At 49.6% G+C, this 22,699-nt stretch overlaps 1 protein-coding gene across 1 annotated transcript in view; it reads right to left on the reverse strand.

Annotated features, from left to right (window-relative positions):
* Positions 1-20,224, reverse strand: part of FGF11 (fibroblast growth factor 11) — a 47,092-nt gene extending 26,868 nt beyond the window's left edge. The window contains exons 1-2 of the mRNA XM_063930105.1: positions 19,670-20,224; positions 11,103-11,213 (exon numbers count right to left, since the gene is read on the reverse strand). Coding sequence (XP_063786175.1) covers positions 11,103-11,213; positions 19,670-19,862 — 304 coding nt within the window. The 5' untranslated portion in view covers positions 19,863-20,224. The remainder of the gene's footprint in view (positions 1-11,102; positions 11,214-19,669) is intronic.
* Positions 20,225-22,699: the final 2,475 nt, after the last annotated feature.

Below are 22,699 nucleotides of genomic sequence, written 5' to 3' on the forward strand. Positions count from 1 at the left end.
TTTTTGCCTCTGCTGGGCCCTATCCATGTACTCATTCAGGAGTGGCAAAATTTGTCTTAAACATCCATACAATTGGGACACAAACTGAACAAGGTTAGGTTCTTGGCATGACTGTTGTTCCCACCCCTCTTTCAACAGATCTAAAATCCCTCTAGGTTGCCTCCCATAGACGAGTTTGAAAGGACTAAACCTTGTAGAGGATTGGGGCACCTCTCACACTGCAAAGATTAAATAGGGTAGGAGTAAGTACCAATTTCGCTTTTCCTCAGACACTGCCCTGTTATCATCTGTTTAAGGGTCTGGATAAAGCGTTCTTCCAGGCCATCTGCTTGCGGGTGGTACACTGAGGTGGTAATCCTATCCACCATTAACAGTCCTGTTAAAGGTGGATAGGACCTCCTTTGGTATTCCCAGGCGGATGTACAGTGTTAACAATTCCTGGGCAATGGTGCTAGATTTCATATTCTGTAGTGATATAGCCTCAGGGTATCTGGTGGCATAATCCACCACTATTAGTAAACATTGATGCCCTCAAGCAGATTTCTCAGCCGGTCCTATCAAATTTATACCATTTCTCTCAAAAAGGCACAGAAACGACAGGGAGGGGAAACAGTGGCGGTCTAAACCCTGGTCGGGGTGTCTTCTGACACACTTGGCATGCCTGACAATAATTTTTCACTGCAGCATGAATACCAGGCCAGAAGAATCTTAATGGTATGCACTGGAAAGTTTTCTTCTCCACTAAATGGCCACCCCACAGATACATGTGTGCCACCCCCAATACCAAATGCTCGTGTTTCTGGGGAACTAATAACTGGTCCACTCTTTTACCCTGCAAAGAGGTTACACGGTACAAGAAATAATTTTTCAAAATAGAGTACAGTACACCTTCTGGTGGCAAAGCAGCAACCACTGTACAGTTAATTACCACCACATTTTCAAAGGCATTAACCAGGGCCCTCATTCCGAGTTGTTCGCTCGGTATTTTTCATCGCATCGCAGTGAAAATCCGCTTAGTACGCATGCGCAATGTTCGCACTGCGACTGCGCCAAGTAACTTTACTATGAAGAAAGTATTTTTACTCACGGCTTTTTCTTCGCTCCGGCGATCGTAATGTGATTGACAGGAAATGGGTGTTACTGGGCGGATACACGGCGTTTCAGGGGCGTGTGGCTGAAAACGCTACCGTTTCCGGAAAAAACGCAGGAGTGGCCGGGGAAACGGTGGGAGTGCCTGGGCGAACGCTGGGTGTGTTTGTGACGTCAACCAGGAACGACAAGCACTGAAATGATCGCACAGGCAGAGTAAGTCTGGAGCTACTCTGAAACTGCTAACTCGTTTGTAATCGCAATATTGCGCGTACGTCGGTCGCAATTTTAAGAAGCTAAGATTCACTCCCAGTAGGCGGCGGCTTAGCGTGTGTAACTCTGCTACATTCGCCTTGCGAGCGAACAACTCGGAATGAGGGCCCAGATTTCTATCATCCTTATGGTCTCTACCAGAGTCCCTTAAAGACACTTTCTCACCAACAGGGGACCACTGGGCCTTAGACTCCATTTCCTCCTGTAGTCCACCAACTATGATCATAATTATGGAAATGTAAATGGGATGATACTCAGCACCAGTACATTATCAATAGTTATGTCAAAAAAACCTGATCTTTAATAATAAAGAGTATTTAAATTCTCATATAGGAGTGTTCGGGGGTGCCACCAGAGACAAGATATATAGACAAAAGAAGAACCAAAGAAGAAAGAATGTCTTTTTGTTGGCGCACAAAAAAGTTTTAATTAAAATATAACTTTTATTAGATCAATAAAATTCAGTCTAATCACGAAAATAAAGGCAATACCAAAATATCAAAACACTGTTCTTGTCAAGAAACTGTTATTCCATCTCCTTTTCCTTGACAGTCATAAATTCTGGTTCTTCAATATTATGCAAGGAACAGCTGGTTATAGACTGACGGAAAGCCGTTTTCTCCTCAAGAAGTGAAAGAAGTGAGCAAAAATTGTGACAATAAAATCAGGGCACGCTACCCATCTGCTGATTTTTAATTTAATTATATAACTGAGGAGGGAGCACAATGGCTGTCACATTAATAGACTTATCTGGGTAAGTATTGAGGATATAATATCAATTAAGGAATAATTAACTATCATATTATGGGGCTTCAGTGGGTAAGTATTGAAGATATAATAACAGTTGGAGAATCAATTCCAAATAAGTAAATAGAATATTTAAAAAGTATAATTACAATATGCACTCGAAAGCATACTTATTCCCAAAGGTACACACCACCTGTCCGTCTTCAAATAATAGGTAAGTATATATGGTGATGAGAGACTCTGCAAGTATACTCAGTTCTCAATTATACTGTACATCAATATTCCATGTTTTTATAATGTGTACCTACTAAAAGTCGGATGTTAAACGATGACTGTGCAGCCACAAATTGCTTTGCACCAGTCCACCAACTAAGGAAGGTTTCACAGTCACTAAGCTCTGGTCTCCTATGGTCCTCAGCTCCTGGAACGCCTCCACTGCTGACCGTTTACCGTCATCATGCCACGTAACCACCTCCTGCAGCAACGGAAAATCATGGCCCAGGGTCGGCAGATAAGGTGGTCTGAACGTCACCGCGGCTACCACTTTCAGTGGCCGGCCTTTTATCATTAGGGGGTAGTTGTACACGTGTCCTCAACATCCCCAGGGATACACAATACCTTAAGAGGGGGTAAAACCTGGTCAGCCCCATAAGGTACCAGCTTAGCAGCGACAATTGTGAGGGCACTGCCGGTATCAACAAATGCCCAGATCTCAAGGCCATCCAACTGCACCATCATACGGAAAAGGGTGGTTTCTGCTGGGGAAATGATTTCGGCAGCCATGCTGACCACAGGTTGAGTTGCTTTCCCCGCTCTGCAAGCCATCGGTTCACCCTGTTCCGGACAGTCCCGTTGCATATGACCAGGTTCACCGCAGTTGAAACACAACGTAGGAGACAGGGATTTTCCCTTAGCAATGGGATCCTGAGTTCTGGTCTTCGGTACTGGCTGCCACCCTTGCTTAGTTTTGGTTAATTTCCCAAGGGTAAGGTACCACTCAATCTTCTGTAACACCTCTTTGCCACTCCCACCTTTTTCTTATTTCACTCAACTCCTCATGTAATATCTGAATTAGAGTCCGTGGACCTTGCACCTATCTCTTTGTAGACAAACATAGGAGGCTTTATAAATTCTCTTTGGTGCGCCAGTTCAACTATAGTGGGTATGTCACTGCCAACAGCAGGCTCATTATATGTGACGTCTGGAACCACGTGCTGCTCAGGTACCTACCATCGGCACCTGCATACCGCTTGCTGCTGTGTATACGTAGACACGCTTCTGCCACACCTCCTGACTGGTGTCGGATGACCTCCACTGGTCACTAACTTGGAACAGGCCCTGCATGGTAAGCTTGGCAGAAGACAGAGCTTGGAGATGCTGGGCTCATTCCAAGACAAGCAGAGAACAGGACTGCATTTGTCACATTCATTTTGGTCACAAGATGAAGGCAATCATCTTGAGGCAATGATGTTCATTTGCTCAAAATAAGTTCCATAAAATGACTCTCCCCTGTTGCCAGGGGGAACAGCATACAAAAGATGTTTACAGAAGTTCAATCCCTCTTGATGTCACAGAAGAATGTATATTTACTAGAGATGAGCGGGTTCGGTTCCTCGAGATCCGAACCCCCCCCCCCCCCCCCCCGAACTTCACCCATTTTACACGGTTCCGAGGCAGACTCGAATCTTCCCGCCTTGCTCGGTTAACCAGAACGCCCCCGAACGTCATCAACCCGCTGTCGGATTCTCGCGAGATTCGTATTCTATATAAGGAGCCGCGCGTCGCCGCCATTTTCACTCGTGCATTGGAGATGATAGCGAGAGGACGTGGCTGCGTTCTCTCAGTTTCTGTGTTCAGTGTGCTGCAAATATCTGTGCTCAGTGTGCTGCAAATATCTGTGCTCAATGTGCTGCAAATATCTGTGCTCAGTGTGCTGCAAATATCTGTGCTCAGTGTGCTGCAAATATCTGTGCTCAGTGTGCTGCAAATATTTACGTTCTCTCCCTGAAAACGCTCCATATCTGTGCTGCATTGTAGTATATAGTAGGAGGACAGTGCAGAATGTTGCTGTGACCACCAGTATATATATAGCAGTACGGTACAGTAGTCCATTGCTCTACCTCTGTGTCGTCAAGTATACTATCCATCCATATCTGTGCTGCATTCATTGTAGTTGTGCGCAGTATATAGTAGGAGGACAGTGCAGAATTTTGCTGACCACCAGTATATATATATATATATATATATATATATATATAGCAGTACGGTACAGTAGTCCATTGCTCTACCTCTGTGTCGTCAAGTATACTATCCATATCTGTGCTGCATTCATTGTAGTTGTGCGCAGTATATAGTAAGAGGACAGTGCAGAATTTTGCTGACCACCAGTATATATATAGCAGTACGGTACAGTAGTCCATTGCTCTACCTCTGTGTCATCAAGTATACTATCCATATCTGTGCTGCATTGTAGTTGTGCGCAGTATATAGTAGGACAGTGCAGAATTTTGCTGACCACCAGTATATAGTAGGAGGACAGTGCAGAATTTTGCTGACCACCAGTATATATATATATATATATATATATATATATATATAGCAGTACGGTACAGTAGTCCATTGCTCTACCTCTGTGTCGTCAAGTATACTATCCATATCTGTGCTGCATTCATTGTAGTTGTGCGCAGTATATAGTAAGAGGACAGTGCAGAATTTTGCTGACCACCAGTATATATATATAGCAGTACGGTACAGTAGTCCATTGCTCTACCTCTGTGTCATCAAGTATACTATCCATATCTGTGCTGCATTGTAGTTGTGCGCAGTATATAGTAGGACAGTGCAGAATTTTGCTGACCACCAGTATATATAATATATATATAGCAGTACGGTACAGTAGTCTATTGCTATTGATATATTACTGGCATATAATTCCACACATTAAAAGATGGAGAACAAAAATGTGGAGGGTAAAAAAGGGAAAGATCAAGATCCACTTCCACCTCGTGCTGAAGCTGCTGCCACTAGTCATGGCCGAGACGATGAAATGCCATCAACGTTGTCAGCCAAGGAAGATGCCCAATGTCATAGTAGAGAGCATGTAAAATCCAAAAAACTAAAGTATGACCCAAAGTCAAAATTAAAATTGTCTGAGGAGAAGCGTAAACTTGCCAATATGCCATTTATGACACGGAGTGGCAAGGAACGGCTGAGGCCCTCTCCTATGTTCCTCATGACTAGTGGGTCAGCTTCACATGAGGATGGAAGCACTCATCCTCCCACTAGAAAAATAAAAAGACTTAAGATGGCAAAAGCACGGCAAAGAACTGTGCGTTCTTCTAAATCACAAATCCCCAAGGAGAGTCCAATTGTGTCGGTTGCGATGCCTGACCTTCCCAACACTGGACGGGAAGAGGTGGCACCTTCCACCATTTGCACGCCCCCTGCAAGTGCTGGAAGGAGCACCCGCAGTCCAGTTCCTGATAGTCAAATTGAAGATGTCACTGTTGAAGTACACCAGGATGAGGATATGGGTGTTGCTGGCGCTGGGGAGGAAATTGACAAGGAGGATTCTGATGGTGAGGTGGTTTGTTTAAGTCAGGCACCCGGGGAGACACCTGTTGTCCATGGGACGAATATGGCCATTGACACGCCTGGTCAAATTACAAAAAAAAAATCACCTCTTCGGTGTGTAATTATTTTAACAGAAATGCGGACAACAGGTGTCAAGCAGTGTGTTGCCTTTGTCAAGCTGTAATAAGTAGGGGTAAGGACGTTAACCACCTAGGAACATCCTCCCTTATACGTCACCTGGAGTGCATTCATTAGAAGTCATTTACAAATTCAAAAACTTTGGGTGACAGCGGAACCAGTCCACTGACAACTAAATCCCTTCCTCTTGTACCCAAGCTCCTGCAAACCACACCACCAACTCCCTCAGTGTCAATTTCCTCCTTAGACAGGAAAACCAATAGTCCTGCAGGCCATGTCACTGGCAAGTCTGATGAGTTCTCTCCTGCCTGGGATTCCTCCGATGCATCCTTGAGTGTAACGCCTACTGCTGCTGGTGCTGCTGTTGTTGCTGCTGGGAGTCGATCGTCATCCCAGAGGGGAAGTCGGAAGACCACTTGTACTACTTCCAGTAAGCAATTGACTGTCCAACAGTCCTTTGCGAGGAAGATGAAATATCACAGCAGTCATCCTGCTGCAAAGCAGATAACTCAGGTCTTGGTAGCCTGGGTGGTGAAAAACGTGTATCCGGTATCCACCGTTAATTCACAGGGAACTAGAGACTTGCTTGAGGTACTGGGCGGGATGTACTAATGTACATCGCCGCCCATCGCCGCCCTGCGCCACGATGCTGATCGCATATGTACTTACATATGCGATCAGCATTGCGGAGGACAGCTCTTCCGATAAGAGCTGTCCTCCGCGATGCACAGCGGCAGCCTGACTTCCGGGATTCGGCCCCAGGAGTCAATTTGCGCATGCGCAGGGTGACGGGGGTGGCCGCAAGGCATGCTGGGAGGGATCCGATCGAATCCCTCACACAGCGCCGCGGAGAGAAGCCCATAGGCTTCTATGGACTATCGCCAGCTAAAGCTGGCGAACCCCGCCGAGGTGCTCACCTGCCGGCCGGGGGTTGGTACATCAGGAAAATGCGGTAAACAGGGGGTTTACCGCATTTTCCGCTTAGTGCATCCCACCCACTGTGTCCCCGGTACCAAATACCATCTAGGTTCCATTTCTCTAGGCAGGCGATACTGAGAATGTACACAGACGTCAGAAAAAGAGTCACTAGTGTCCTAAAAAATGCAGTTGTACCCAATGTCCACTTAACCACGGACATGTGGACAAGTGGAGCAGGGCAGACTCAGGACTATATGACTGTGACAGCCCACTGGGTAGATGTATTGCCTCCCGCAGCAAGAACAGCAGCGGCGGCACCAGTAGCAGCATCTCGCAAACGCCAACTCGTTCCTAGGCAGGCTACGCTTTGTATCACTGCTTTTCAGAAGAGGCACACAGCTGACAACCTCTTACGGAAACTGAGGAACATCATCGCAGAATGGCTTACCCCAATTGAACTCTCCTGGGGATTTGTGACATCGGACAACGCCACCAATATTGTGCGTGCATTACATGTGGGCAAATTCCAGCACGTCCCATGTTTTGCACATACTTTGAATTTGGTGGTGCAGAATTTTTTAAAACACGACAGGGGCGTGCAAGAGATGCTGTCGGTGGCCCGAAGAATTGCGGGCCACTTTCGGCATTCAGCCACCGTGTGCCGAAGACTGGAGCACCAGCAAACACTCCTGAACCTGCCCCACCATCAGCTGAAGCAAGAGGTGGTAACGAGGTGGAATTCAACCCTCTATATGCTTCAGAGGATGGAGGAGCAGCAAAAGGCCATTCAAGCCTATACAGCTACCTACGATATAGGCAAAGGAGGGGGAATGCACCTGACACAAACACAGTGGAGAATGATTTCAACGTTGTCCAAGGTTCTGCAACCCTTTGAACTTGCCACACGTGAAGTCAGTTCAGACACTGCCAGCCTGAGTCAGGTCATTCCCCTCATCAGGCTTTTGCAGAAGCAGCTGGAGAGATTGAAGGAGGAGCTAAAACAGAGCGATTCCGCTAGGCATGTGGGACTTGTGGATGGAGCCCTTAATTCTCTTAACCAGGATTCACGGGTGGTCAATCTGTTGAAATCAGAGCACTACATTTTGGCCACCGTCCTCGATCCTAGATTTAAAGCCTACGTTGTATCTCTCTTTCCGGCAGACACAAGTCTGCAGAGGTTCAAAGACCTGCTGGTGAGAAAATTGTCAAGTCAAGCAGAACGTGACCTGTCAACAGCTCCTCCTTCACATTCTCCCACAACTGGGGGTGCGAGGAAAAGGCTAAGAATTCCGAGCCCATCCGCTGGCGGTGATGCAGGGCAGTCTGGAGCGAGTGCTGACATCTGGTCCGGACTGAAGGACCTGCCAACGATTACTGACATGTCGTCTACTGTCACTGCATATGATTCTGTCACCATTGAAAGAATGGTGGAGGATTATATGAGTGACCGCATCCAAGTAGGCACGTCAGATAGTCCGTACGTATACTGGCAGGAAAAAGAGGCAATTTGGAGGCCCTTGCACAAACTGGCTTTATTTTACCTAAGTTGCCCCCCCTTCAGTGTGTACTCCGAAAGAGTGTTTAGTGCAGCCGCTCACCTTGTCAGCAATCGGCGTACGAGGTTACTTTCAGAAAATGTGGAGAAGATGATGTTCATCAAAATGAATTATAATCAATTCCTCCGTGGAGACATTCACCAGCAATTGCCTCCAGAAAGAACACAGGGACCTGAGATGGTGGATTCCAGTGGGGACGAATTAATAATCTGTGAGGAGGGGGATGTACACAGTGAAAGGGGTGAGGAATCGGACGATGAGGAGGAGGTGGACATCTTGCCTCTGTAGAGCCAGTTTGAGCAAGGAGAGATTGATTGCTTCTTTTTTGGTGGGGGCCCAAACCAACCAGTCATTTCAGCCACAGTCGTGTGGCAGACCCTGTCGTTGAAATGATGTTTTCGTTAAAGTGTGCATGTCCTGTTTATACAACATAAGGGTGGGTGGGAGGGCCCAAGGACAATTCCATCTTGCACCTCTTTTTTCTTTCATTTATCTTTGCATCATGTGATGTTTGGGGCCTATTTTTTGAAGTGCCATCCTGTCTGACACTGCAGTGCCACTCCTAGATGGGCCAGTTGTTTGTGTCGGCCACTTGTGTCGCTTAGCTTAGTCATCCAGCGACCTCGGTGCAAATTTTTGGACTAAAAATAATATTGTGAGGTGTTCAGAATAGACTGGAAATGAGTGGAAATTATGGTTATTGAGGTTAATAATACTATGGGATCAAAATGACCCCCAAATTCTATGATTTAAGATGTTTTTGAGGGGGTTTTGGAAAAAAACACCCGAATCCAAAACACACCCGAATCCGACAAAAAAATTTCAGGGAGGTTTTGCCAAAACGCGTCCGAATCCAAAACTCGGCTGCGGAACCGAATCCAAAACCAAAACCCGAAAAATTTCCGGTGCACATCACTAATATTTACACAGGGCTCTTATTCCTCCTTTTATCTTACTACAACAATACCACAGGGGTAGCTCCGTCCTGTTCTCTCTAACCAATTAGTTTAAGGGCACGAGTCGTGCTTGCCTTAGGTACTTGCAAGTTTAACGCTGTCCCCTATGGACAGTGAGGAGTGTTTACTCCTCTGGGCCTGAGCCCCCTGCCGGCTTAGTCACTCCCTGGTGCCATGTCTGTGAGGAAAAAGTTCCCTCCAAAAACTTCCTTCAGGAATCTGCCAGGAGACCAAGTCTGCAACCTCTAGCCTGAATCCAAGCTCCAGAGATGGGTAGTCAAGATCCCCTGATAGGGTTTGTTGCCTACCAAGTGGGAGCTCTTAGGAGCTCCCTGAAAACATTTAACTGGCTGGGTGGCCAGCTCTTTTCCCAGTCTTCCCATGCCACTACCAGGGGGGAGGCTATACAGGAAGGCATTCTGTTTTTCTTGGATCCCCCTAGACAACCAGGATCCCAGTAAGTACATTAGACACAGCAGCCGCACGCAGACCGGACACAGCGGCACCACACAGACTGGACACAGCAGAACACACACTGACAGGACACAGCGGCCACACACTGACAGGACACATCGGCCGCCCACAGACCGGACACAGCGGCCACACACTGACAGGACACAGCGGCCACCCACAGAGCACAGCGGCCACACACTGACAGGACACAGCGGCCACACACTGACAGGACACAGCGGCCACACACTGACAGGACACAGCGGCCGCCCACAGAGCACAGCGGCCGCACACTGACAGGACACAGCGGCCACACACTGACAGGACACAGCGGCCGCCCACAGAGCACAGCGGCCGCACACTGACAGGACACAGCGGCCGCACACTGACAGGACACATCGGCCACACACTGACATGACACATCGGCCACACACTGACAGGACACATCGGCCACACACTGACAGGACACATCGGCCACACACTGACAGGACACAACGGCAACACACTGACAGGACACAGCGGCCACACACACTGACAGGACACAGCGGCCACACACTGACAGGACACAACGGCCACACACTGGCAGGACACAGCGGCCGTCCACAGAACACAGCGGCCACATACTGACAGGACACAGCGGCCACGCACACTGACAGGACACAGCGGCCACACACACTGACAGGACACAGCGGCCACACACACTGACAGGACACAGCGGCCGCAAACACTGACAGGACACAGCGGCCGCCCACAGAACACAGCGGCCACACACTGACAGGAAACAGCGGCCACACACTGACAGGACACATCGGCCACACACTGACATGACACATCGGCCACACACTGACAGGACACATCGGCCACACACTGACAGGACACAACGGCCACACACTGACAGGACACAACGGCCACACACTGACAGGACACATCGGCCGTCCACAGAACACAGCGACCACACACTGACAGGACACAGCGGCCACGCACACTGACGGGACACAGCGGCCACACACACTGACAGGACACAGCGGCCACACACACTGACAGGACACAGCGGCCACACACTGACAGGACACATCGGCCACACACTGACAGGACACAGCAGAACACACTGACAGGACACAGCAGAACACACTGACAGGACACAATGTCTGCCCACAGAACACAGCGGCCACACACTGACAGGACACAGCGGCCACACACTGACAGGACACAGCGGCTGCAGACTGATCTGATAGATTGTAGCTTGTGAGCAGCACTCTCTTACCACTTTGTCTATCTGGCGTTACAATATATTATACAAGTATAACAGGGCACAGAACAATAATGCAGGGTGACAGTTTCAGTCCTTGTACTTGGGATATATTTCCATAGGAGTCAGACTAGGGGAGAAGCAGGTACTCACTATATGGACTACACTCCTCTTTTGTCCCTGATATTGTCCCATCAGGCAGATACTGCAGGTAATAACCCATACGGCTGGACAAGCGGGTGACAATCCCTTTCAGCTGCGGCTCTGGAAGACAAGTCAGGTATTAAACACTAACTGGGATCCTGTCCCTCCACCTCCCAGCTAATCACTCCATGCTGTCTCCTCTGTGCCCCTGACCTCCTTCTTTCATCCATTCTCCCCCAGGACAATATATTCAATCTATTATACTGACAGCTCAACCAAGCACCCCAGATACACAGTGACTTGTTCAATGACAGAGCTGTGTGTGTGAGGAGAGTACAGGAGTAGCAGAGGGATACAGGACAGGATGGAGGTGTAGTGACAGAGGTGTGTGTGTGTGTGTGTGTGTGTGTGTGTGTGTGTGTGTGTGTGTGTGTGTGAGTGTGTGTGTGTGTGTGTGTGTGGTCAGTACGGGAATAGTAGAGAGATACAGGACAGGATGGAGGTGTAGTGACAGAACTGTGTGTGTGTGGGGTCAGTACAGGAATAGTAGAGAGATACAGGACAGGATGGAGGTGTAGTGACAGAGCTGTGTGTGTGAGGAGAGTACAGGAGTAGCAGAGAGATACAGGACAGGATGGAGGTGTAGTGACAGGACTGTGTGTGTGTGTGTGTGTGTGTGTGTGTGTGTGTGTGTGTGTGTGTGTGTGTGTGTGTGTGTGTGTGTGTGTGTGTGTGTGTGTGTGGGTCAGTACAGGAATAGTAGAGAGATACAGGACAGAATGGAGATGTAGTGACAGAGCTGTGTGTGTGGGAGGTCAGTACTGGCATAGTAGAGAGATACAGGACAGGATGGAGGTGTAGTGACAGAGCTGTGTGTGTGTGAGGTCAGTACAGGAATAGTAGAGAGATACAGGACAGTATGGAGCTGTAGTGACAGAGCTGTGTGTGTGTGAGGTCAGTACAGGAATAGTAGAGAGATACAGGACAGGATGGAGGTGTAGTGACAGAGCTGTGTGTGTGAGGTCAGTACAGGATTAGTAGGGAGATACAGGACAGGATGGAGGTGTAGTGACAGAGCTGTGTGTGTGAGGTCAGTACAGGAATAGTAGAGAGATACAGGACAGGATGGAGGTGTAGTGACAGAGCTGTGTGTGTGGGGGGTCAGTACAGGATTAGTAGAGAGATACGGACAGGATGGAGGTGTAGTGCTGAGCTGTGTGTGTGTGAGGTCAGTACGGGAATAGTAGAGAGATACAGGACAGGATGAAGGTGTAGTGACAGAGCTGTGTGTGTGTGTGTGTGTGTGTGTGTGTGTGTGTGTGTGTGTGTGTGTGTGTGTGTGTGTGTGAGTGAGGAGAGTACAGGAGTAGCAGAGAGATACAGGACAGGATGGAGGTGTAGTGACGGAGCTGTGTGTGTGGGTGAGGTCAGTACAGGAATAGTAGAGAGATACAGGACAGGATGGAGGTGTAGTGACAGAGCTGTGTGTGAGGGGTCAGTACAGGATTAGTAGGGAGATACAGGACAGGATGGAGGTGTAGTGACAGAGCTGTGTGTGTGTGAGGTCAGTACAGGAATAGTAGAGAGATAAAGGACAGTATGGAGGTGTAGTGACAGAGCTGTGTGTGTGTGTGAGGTCAGTACAGGAATAGTAGAGCGATACAGGACAGGATGGAGGTGTAGGGATAGAGCTGTGTGTGTGGGGTCAGTACAGGAATAGTAGAGAGATACAGGACAGGATGGAGGTGTAGTGACAGCTGTGTGTGAGGGGTCAGTACAGGAATAGCAGAGAGATACAGGACAGGATGGAGGTGTAGTGACAGAGCTGTGTGTGGGGTCAGTACAGGAATAGTAGAGATATACAGAGCAGGATAGAGGTGTAGTGTCAGAGCTGTGTGTGATGGGTCAGTACAGGAATAGTAGAGCGATACAGGACAGGATGGAGGTGTAGTGACAGAGCTGTGTGTGTGGGGTCAGTACAGGAATAGTACAGAGATACAGGACAGGATGGAGGTGTAGTGACAGCTGTGTGTGTGAGGTCAGTACAGGAATAGTAGAGAGATACAGGACAGGATGGAGGTGTAGTGACAGAGCTGTGTGTGGGGTCAGTACATGAGTAGTAGAGAGATACAGGACAGGATGGAGGTGTAGTGACAGAGCTGTGTGTGGGGTCAGTACAGGAATAGTAGAGAGATACAGGACAGGATGGAGGTGTAGTGACAGAGCTGTGTGTGTGAGGTTAGTACAGGAATAGTAGAGAGATACAGGACAGGATGGAGGTGTAGTGACAGAGCTGTGTGTGGGGTCAGTACAGGAATAGTAGAGATATACAGAGCAGGATGGAGGTGTAGTGACAGATCTGTGTGTGAGGTCAGTACAGTAATAGTAGAGAGATACAGGACAGGATGGAGGTGTAGTGACAGAGCTGTGTGTGTGAGGTCAGTACAGGAATAGTAGAGAGATATAGGATGGAGGTGTAGTGACAGAGCTGTGTGTGTGGGGCCAGTACAGGAATAGTAGAGATATACAGAGCAGGATGGAGGTGTAGTGACAGAGCTGTGTGTGAGGTCAGTACAGTAATAGTAGAGAGATACAGGACAGGATGGAGGTGTAGTGACAGAGCTGTGTGTGTAAGGTCAGTACAGGAATAGTAGAGAGATACAGGACAGGATGGAGGTATAGCGAAAGCTTTGTGTGAGGGGTCAGTACAGGAATAGCAGAGAGATACAGGACAGGATGGAGGTGTAGTGACAGAGCTATGTGTGGGGTCAGTACAGGAATAGTAGAGATATACAGAGCAGGATGGAGGTGTAGTGTCAGAGCTGTGTGTGTGTGAGGTCAGTACAGGAATAGCAGAGTGATACAGGATAGGATGGAGGTGTAGTGACAGAGCTGTGTGTGTGTGAGATCAGTACAGGAATAGCAGAGTGATACAGGATAGGATGGAGGTGTAGTGACAGAGGTGTGTGTGTGTGTGTGTGTGTGTGTGTGTGTGTGTGTGTGTGTGTGTGTGTGTGTGTGTGTGTGTGTGTGTGAGGTCAGTACAGTAATAGTAGAGAGATACAGGACAGGATGGAGGTGTAGTGACAGAGCTGTGTGTGCGTGGTCAGTACAGGAATAGTAGAGAGATACAGGACAGGATGGAGGTGTAGTGACAGAGCTGTGTGTGTGTGTGTGTGTGTGTGTGTGTGTGTGTGTGTGTGTGTGTGTGTGTGTGAGGTTAGTACAGGAATAGTAGAGAGATACAGGACAGGATGGAGGTGTAGTAGTGACTGCTGTATGTGAGGGGTCAGTACAGGAATAGTAGAGAGATACAGGACAGGGTGGAGGTGTAATGACAGAGCTGTGTGTGTGTGTGTGAGGTCAGTACAGGAATAGTAGAGACATACAGGACAGGATGGAGGTGTAGTGACAGAGCTGTGTGTGTGTGGGTTCAGTACAGGAATAGCAGAGAGATACAGGACATGGTGGAGGTGTAGTGACAGAGCTGTGTGTGTGAGGTCAGTACAGGAATAGTAGAGCGATACAGGACAGGATGGAGGTGTAGTGACAGAGCTGTGCGTGTGGGGTCAGCACAGGAATAGCAGAGAGATACAGGACAGGGTGGAGGTGTAGTGACAGAGCTGTGTGTGAGGTTAGTACAGGAATAGTAGAGAGATACAGGACAGGATGGAGGTGTAGGGACAGAGCTGTGTGTGTGTGGGGTCAGTACAGGAATAGCAGAGAGATACAGTACAGGGAGGAGATGTAGTGCTGAGCTGGGGGTCAATACAGGAATAGTAGAGAGATACAGGACAGGTTGGAGGTGTAGTGACAGAGCTGTGTGTGTGGGGTCAGTACAGGAATAGTAGAGAGATACAGGACAGGATGGAGGTGTAGTGACAGAGCTGTGTGTGCGTGGTCAGTACAGGAATAGTAGAGAGATACAGGACAGGATGGAGGTGTAGTGACAGAGCTGTGTGTGTGTGTGTGTGTGTGTGTGTGTGTGTGTGTGTGTGTGTGTGTGTGTGTGCGTGTGTGAGGTTAGTACAGGAATAGTAGAGAGATACAGGACAGGATGGAGGTGTAGTAGTGACAGCTGTATGTGAGGGGTCAGTACAGGAATAGTAGAGAGATACAGGACAGGGTGGAGGTGTAATGACAGAGCTGTGTGTGTGTGTGATTTCAGTACAGGAATAGTAGAGACATACAGGACAGGATGGAGGTGTAGTGACAGAGCTGTGTGTGTGTGGGTTCAGTACAGGAATAGCAGAGAGATACAGGACATGGTGGAGGTGTAGTGACAGAGCTGTGTGTGTGAGGTCAGTACAGGAATAGTAGAGCGATACAGGACAGGATGGAGGTGTAGTGACAGAGCTGTGCGTGTGGGGTCAGCACAGGAATAGCAGAGAGATACAGGACAGGGTGGAGGTGTAGTGACAGAGCTGTGTGTGAGGTCAGTACAGGAATAGTAGAGCGATACAGGACAGGATGGAGGTGTAGTGACAGAGCTGTGCGTGTGGGGTCAGCACAGGAATAGCAGAGAGATACAGGACAGGGTGGAGGTGTAGTGACAGAGCTGTGTGTGAGGTTAGTACAGGAATAGTAGAGAGATACAGGACAGGATGGAGGTGTAGGGACAGAGCTGTGTGTGTGTGGGGTCAGTACAGGAATAGCAGAGAGATACAGTACAGGGAGGAGATGTAGTGCTGAGCTGGGGGTCAATACAGGAATAGTAGAGAGATACAGGACAGGTTGGAGGTGTAGTGACAGAGCTGTGTGTGTGGTGTCAGTACAGGAATAGTAGAGAGATACAGGACAGGATGGAGGTGTAGTGACAGAGCTGTGTGTGCGTGGTCAGTACAGGAATAGGAGAGAGATACAGGACAGGATGGAGGTGTAGTGACAGAGCTGTGTGTGTGTGTGTGTGTGTGTGTGTGTGTGTGTGTGTGTGTGTGTGTGTGTGTGTGTGTGTGTGTGTGTGTGTGTGTGTGTGTGTGTGTGAGGTTAGTACAGGAATAGTAGAGAGATACAGGCCAGGATGGAGGTGTAGTAGTGACAGCTGTATGTGAGGGGTCAGTACAGGAATAGTAGAGAGATACAGGACAGGATGGAGGTGTAATGACAGAGCTGTGTGTGTGTGAGGTCAGTACAGGAATAGTAGAGACATACAGGACAGGATGGAGGTGTAGTGACAGAGCTGTGTGTGTGTGGGTTCAGTACAGGAATAGCAGAGAGATACAGGACATGGTGGAGGTGTAGTGACAGAGCTGTGTGTGTGAGGTCAGTACAGGAATAGTAGAGCGATACAGGACAGGATGGAGGTGTAGTGACAGAGCTGTGCGTGTGGGGTCAGCACAGGAATAGCAGAGAGATACAGGACAGGGTGGAGGTGTAGTGACAGAGCTGTGTGTGAGGTCAGTACAGGAATAGTAGAGAGATACAGGACAGGATGGAGGTGTAGGGACAGAGCTGTGTGTGTGTGGGGTCAGTACAGGAATAGCAGAGAGATACAGTACAGGGAGGAGATGTAGTGCTGAGCTGGGGATCAATACAGGAATAGTAGAGAGATACAGGACAGGTTGGAGGTGTAGTGACAGAGCTGTGTGTGTGGGGTCAGTACAGGAATAGTAGAGAGATACAGGACAGGATGGAGGTGTAGTGACAGATGTGTGTGGGGTCAGTACAGGAATAGTAGAGAGATACAGGACAGGATGGAGGTGTAGTGACAGCTGTGTGTGTGTGTGAGGTCAGTACAGGAATAGTAGAGAGATACAGGACAGGGTGGAGGTGTAGTGACAGAGCTGTGTGTGTGTGAGGTCAGTACAGGAATAGTAGAGAGATACAGGACAGGATGGAGGTGTAGTGACAGAGCTGTGCGTGTGGGGTCAGCACAGGAATAGCAGAGAGATACAGGACAGGATGGAGGTGTAGTGAAAGAGCTGTGCGTGTGGGGTCAGCACAGGAATACCAGAGAGATACAGGACAGGGCGGAGGTGTAGTGACAGAGCTGTGTGTGAGGTTAGTACAGGAATAGTAGAGAGATACAGGACAGGATGGAGGTGTAGGGACAGAGCTGTGTGTGTGTGGGGTCAGTACAGGAATAGCAGAGAGATACAGTACAGGGAGGAGATGTAGTGCTGAGCTGGGGGTCAGTACAGGAATAGTAGAGAGATACAGGACAGGATGGAGGTGTAGTGACAGAGCTGTGTGTGTGTGTGTGTGTGTGTGTGTGTGTGTGTGTGTGTGTGTGTGTGTGTGTGTGTGTGTGTGTGTGTGTGTGTGTGTGTGAGGTCAGTACAGGAATAGTAGAGAGATACAGGACAGGATGGAGATGTAGTGACAAAGCTGTGTGTGTGAGGTCAGTACAGAAGTAGCAGAGAGATACAGGACAGGATGGAGGTGTAGTGACAGAGCTGTGTGTGTGTGGGGTCAGTACAGGAATAGTAGAGAGATACAGGACAGGATGGAGGTGTAGTGACAGAGCTGTGTGTGTGGGGTCAGCACAGGAATAGCAGAGAGATACAGGACAGGGTGGAGGTGTAGTGACAGAGCTGTGTGTGAGGTTAGTACAGGAATAGTAGAGAGATACAGGACAGGATGGAGGTGTAGTGACAGAGCTGTGTGTGTGTGTGAGGTCAGTACAGGAATAGTAGAGAGATACAGGACAGGATGGAGGTGTAGTGACAGAACTGTGTGTGTGTGGGGTCAGTACAGGAATAGTAGAGAGATACAGGACAGGATGGAGGTGTAGTGACAGAGCTGTGTGTGTGGGGTCAGTACAGGAATAGCAGAGAGATACAGTACAGGGAGGAGATGTAGTGCTGAGCTGGGGGTCAGTACAGGAATAGTAGAGAGATAAAGGACAGGATGGAGGTGTAGTGACAAAGCTGTGTGTGTGTGTGTGTGTGTGTGTGTGTGTGTGTGTGTGTGTGTGTGTGTGTGTGTGTGAGGTTAGTACAGGAATAGTAGAGAGATACAGGACAGGATGGAGGTGTAGTGACAGAGCTGTGTGTGTAAAGGGGTCAGTACAGGAATAGCAGAGAGATACAGTACAGGGAGGAGATGTAGTGCTGAGCTGGGGGTCAGTACAGGAATAGTAGAGAGATGCAGGACAGGATGGAGGTGTAGTGACAGAGCTGTGTGTGTGGGGTCAGTACAGGAATAGTATAGAGATACAGGACAGGATGGAGGTGCAGTGACAGAGCTGTGTGGGGTCAGTACAGGAATAGTAGAGAGATAAAGGACAGGATGGAGGTGTAGTGACAGAGCTGTGTGTGTGTGTGAGGTCAGTACAGGAATAGTAGAGAGATACAGGACAGGATGGAGGTGTAGTGACAGAGCTGTGTGTGTTAGGTCAGTACAGGTATAGTAGAGATACAGGATAGGATGGAGGTGTAGTGACAGAGCTGTGTGTGGGGTCAGTACAGGAATAGTAGAGAGATACAGGACAGGATGGAGGTGTAGTGACAGAGCTGTGTGTGTGTGGGGTCAGTACAGGAATAATAGAGAGATACAGGACAGGATGGAGGTGTAGTGACAGAGCTGTGTGTGTGTGGGGTCAGTACAGGAATAGTAGAGAGATACAGTACAGGGAGGAGATGTAGTGCTAAGCTGGGGGTCAGTACAGGAATAGTAGAGAGATAAAGGACAGGATGGAGGGGTCGTGACAGAGCTGTGTGTGTGAGGTCAGTACAGAAGTAGCAGAGAGATACAGGACAGGATGGAGGTGTAGTGACAGAGCTGTGTGTGTGTGTGAGGTCAGTACAGGAATAGTAGAGAGATACAGGACAGGATGGAGGTGTAGTGACAGAGCTGTGTGTGTGGGGTCAGTACAGGAATAGCAGAGAGATACAGTACAGGGAGGAGATATAGTGCTGAGCTGGGGGTCAGTACAGGAATAGCAGAGAGATACAGTACAGGGAGGAGATATAGTGCTGAGTTGGGGGTCAGTACAGGAATAGCAGAGAGATACAGTACAGGGAGGAGACGTAGTGCTGAGCTGGGGGTCAGTACAGGAATAGCAGAGAGATACAGTTCTGGGAGGAGACGTAGTGCTGAGCTGGGGGTCAGTACAGGAATAGCAGAGAGATACAGTACAGGGAGGAGATATAGTGCTGAGCTGGGGGTCAGTACAGGAATAGCAGAGAGATACAGTACAGGGAGGAGATGTAGTGCTGAGCTGGGGGTCAGTACAGGAATAGCAGAGAGATACAGTACAGGGAGGAGATGTAGTGCTGAGCTGGGGATCAGTACAGGAATAGAAGAGAGATACAGGACAGGATGGAGTTGTAGTGACAGAGGTGTGTGTGTGTGTGTGTGTGTGTGTGTGTGTGTGTGTGTGTGTGTGTGTGTGTGTGTGTGTGTGTGTGTGTGTGTGTGTGTGTGTGTGTGTGTGTGTGTGTGTGTGTGTGTGTGTGTGTGTGTGAGGGGTCAGTACAGGAATTCAGAGAGATACAGGACAGGATGGAGGTGTAGTGACAGAGCTGTGTGTGTGGGGTCAGTACAGGAATAGCAGTGAGATACAGTACAGGGAGGAGATGTAGTGCTGAGCTGGGGGTCAGTACAGGAATAGCAGAGGGATGTCGGGGTCTTACCAGGGTCTTTTTGGAGAGCTCGTCGCTGGCTTCCGCACAGTCTGACTTTGGACACCAGGAACAGCAGCTGCTTCTGGCACAGGGACTTGGTTCCCCGGGGACAGACTTTTCGTGGTGGGGGTGCCGGGCGGGGTCCAACCTGCTCTCTCACTTCTCTCCTCTGGCGAATCAGAGAACTGGCGAGAGCAGCCATCTCTCTCCCCGAGCCCGCCGAGTACCCCCTCAGATGTGCCCAGCGCCCTTCTCACCCGGTGTACCCGGTGTGTATCCTAACCCCATATATATCTATCCACCTGCTGTCTATACATCTCTCAGCCGGTCTGTATCTCAGAACATCACAGCAGTCACTGCCTGTCTCTTCCACATCTAATGTACTTGTCCTTCCAACAGTTTGTCAGTCTCTCCAATGCTGTCCTTCCAGCGCTCAGTCAGTCTCTAGCAATCACTCTGTCCATATGTCTGTCTCTCCAGGGTCCTGTCTGTCTCTCAGCGTGACATCTCTTCCATCCTCTTTCTTCCAGCGTTCGGAGCATCTCTGTCACCTTGTGTCCAATGTAATCTTGTCTCCTACTGTCTCCTTCCCAGCGCCCCTCCCTCTGTCCCCTCACTCAGCAGCTCACACTGAGCCACCATCCAATGTGTATTTCTAGCAGTGATTGACCGGTCTGAGAATTAGACACTCTGCTACTCCTGGCCGCACACTCTGCTACTCCTGACCTCACACTCTACAACTCCTGACCTCACACTCTGCTACTACAGACCACACACCTTCTTACTCCTGACATCATGCTCTCCTACTCCAGAACACACACTCACACTCTGATACTTCTGGCCGCACACTATACTACTCCTGACCTCACACTCTGCTACTCCTGACCTCACACATTGCTACTCCTGACCTCACACTCTGCTACTCCTTACCTCACACTCTGCTACACCTGACCTCATGCTCTCCTACTGCAGACCACACACTCACACCCTGCTACTCCAGTCCTGACCTCTGTTAGGATGACCACATCTGTAGACAAGCTAAGTTTTAAAAGGTGCAAGTAAAAATATTGTGCATACGTCAGGCGTCCTTACACCCAGATACACCGACACCAGGCTCTGCGCCAGTCACACGTGTGCCAGGGTTACATCAGACGTCATTACACCCAGATACACCGACACCCGGTCTGCACCAGTCACACGTGTGCCAGGATTACATCAGACGTCCTTATACCCAGTTACACTGACACCCGGCTCTGCGCCAGTCACACGTGTGCCAGGGTTACATCAGACGTCCTTACACCCAGATACACCGACACCCGGCTCTACACCAGTCACACATGTGCCAGGGTTACATCAGACGTCCTTACACCCAGATACACAGACACCCGGCTCTGCACCAGTCACACGTGTGCCAGGGTTACATCAGACGTCCTTACACCCAGATACACAGACACCCGCCTCTGCACCAGTCACACATGTGCCAGGGTTACATCAGGCGTCCTTACACCCAGATACACCGACACCCGGCTCTGCACCAGTCACACGTGTGCCAGGGTTACATCAGACGTCCTTACACCCAGATACACCGACACCCGGCTCTGCACCAGTCACACGTGTGCCAGGGTTACATCAGACGTCCTTACACCCAGATACACTGACACCCGGCTCTGCACCAGTCACACGTGTGCCAGGGTTACATCAGACGTCCTTACACCCAGATACACAGACACCCGGCTCTGCGCCAGTCACACGTGTGCCAGGGTTACATCAGACGTCCTTACACCCAGATACACCGACACCCGGCTCTGCACCAGTAACACGTGTGCCAGGGTTGCATCAGACGTCCTTACACCCAGATACACAGACACCCGGCTCTGCGCCAGTCACACGTGTGCCAGGGTTACATCAGGCGTTCTTACACCCAGATACACTGACACCCGGCTCTGCACCAGTCACACGTGTGCCAGGGTTACATCAGACGTCCTTACACCCAGATACACCGACACCCGGCTCTGCACCAGTCACACGTGTGCCAAGGTTACATCAGACGTCCTTACACCCAGATAGACCGACACCGGGCTCTGCGCCAGTCTCACGTGTGCCAGGGTTACATCAGACGTCCTTACACCCAGATACACCGACACCCGGCTCTGCACCAGTCACACGTGTGCCAGGGTTACATCAGGCGTCCTTACACCCAGATACACCGACACCCGGCTCTGCACCAGTCACACGTGTGCCAGGGTTACATCAGACGTCCTTACACCCAGATACACCGACACCCGGCTCTGCGCCAGTCACACGTGTGCCAGGGTTACATCAGGCGTCCTTACACCCAGATACACCGACACCCGGCTCTACACCAGTCACACATGTGCCAGGGTTACATCAGGCGTCCTTACACCCAGATACACCGACACCCGGCTCTGCGCAAGTTACACGTGTGCCAGGGTTACATCAGACGTCCTTACACCCAGATACACCGACACCCGGCTCTGCACCAGTCACACGTGTGCCAGGGTTACATCAGGCGTCCTTACACCCAGATACACCGACACCCGGCTCTGCGCAAGTTACACGTGTGCCAGGGTTACATCAGACGTCCTTACACCCAGATACACCGACACCCGGCTCTGCACCAGTCACACGTGTGCCAGGGTTACATCAGACGTCCTTACACCCAGATACACCGACACCCGGCTCTGCGCCAGTCACACGTGTGCCAGGGTTACATCAGACGTCCTTACACCCAGATACACCGACACCCGCCTCTGCGCCAGTCACACGTTAGCCAGGGTTACATCAGACGTCCTTACACCCAGATACACCGACACCCGGCTCTGCACAAGTCACACGTGTGCCAGGGTTACATCAGGCGTCCTTACACCCAGATACACCGACACTCGGCTCTGCACCAGTCACACGTGTGCCAGGGTTACATCAGACGTCCTTACACCCAGATACACTGACACCCGGCTCTGCACCAGTCACACGTGTGCCAGGGTTACATCAGACGTCCTTACACCCAGATACACTGAC

Source organism: Pseudophryne corroboree, chromosome 6 (assembly GCF_028390025.1).
Source record: "Pseudophryne corroboree isolate aPseCor3 chromosome 6, aPseCor3.hap2, whole genome shotgun sequence".
NCBI lineage: Eukaryota > Metazoa > Chordata > Amphibia > Anura > Myobatrachidae > Pseudophryne > Pseudophryne corroboree.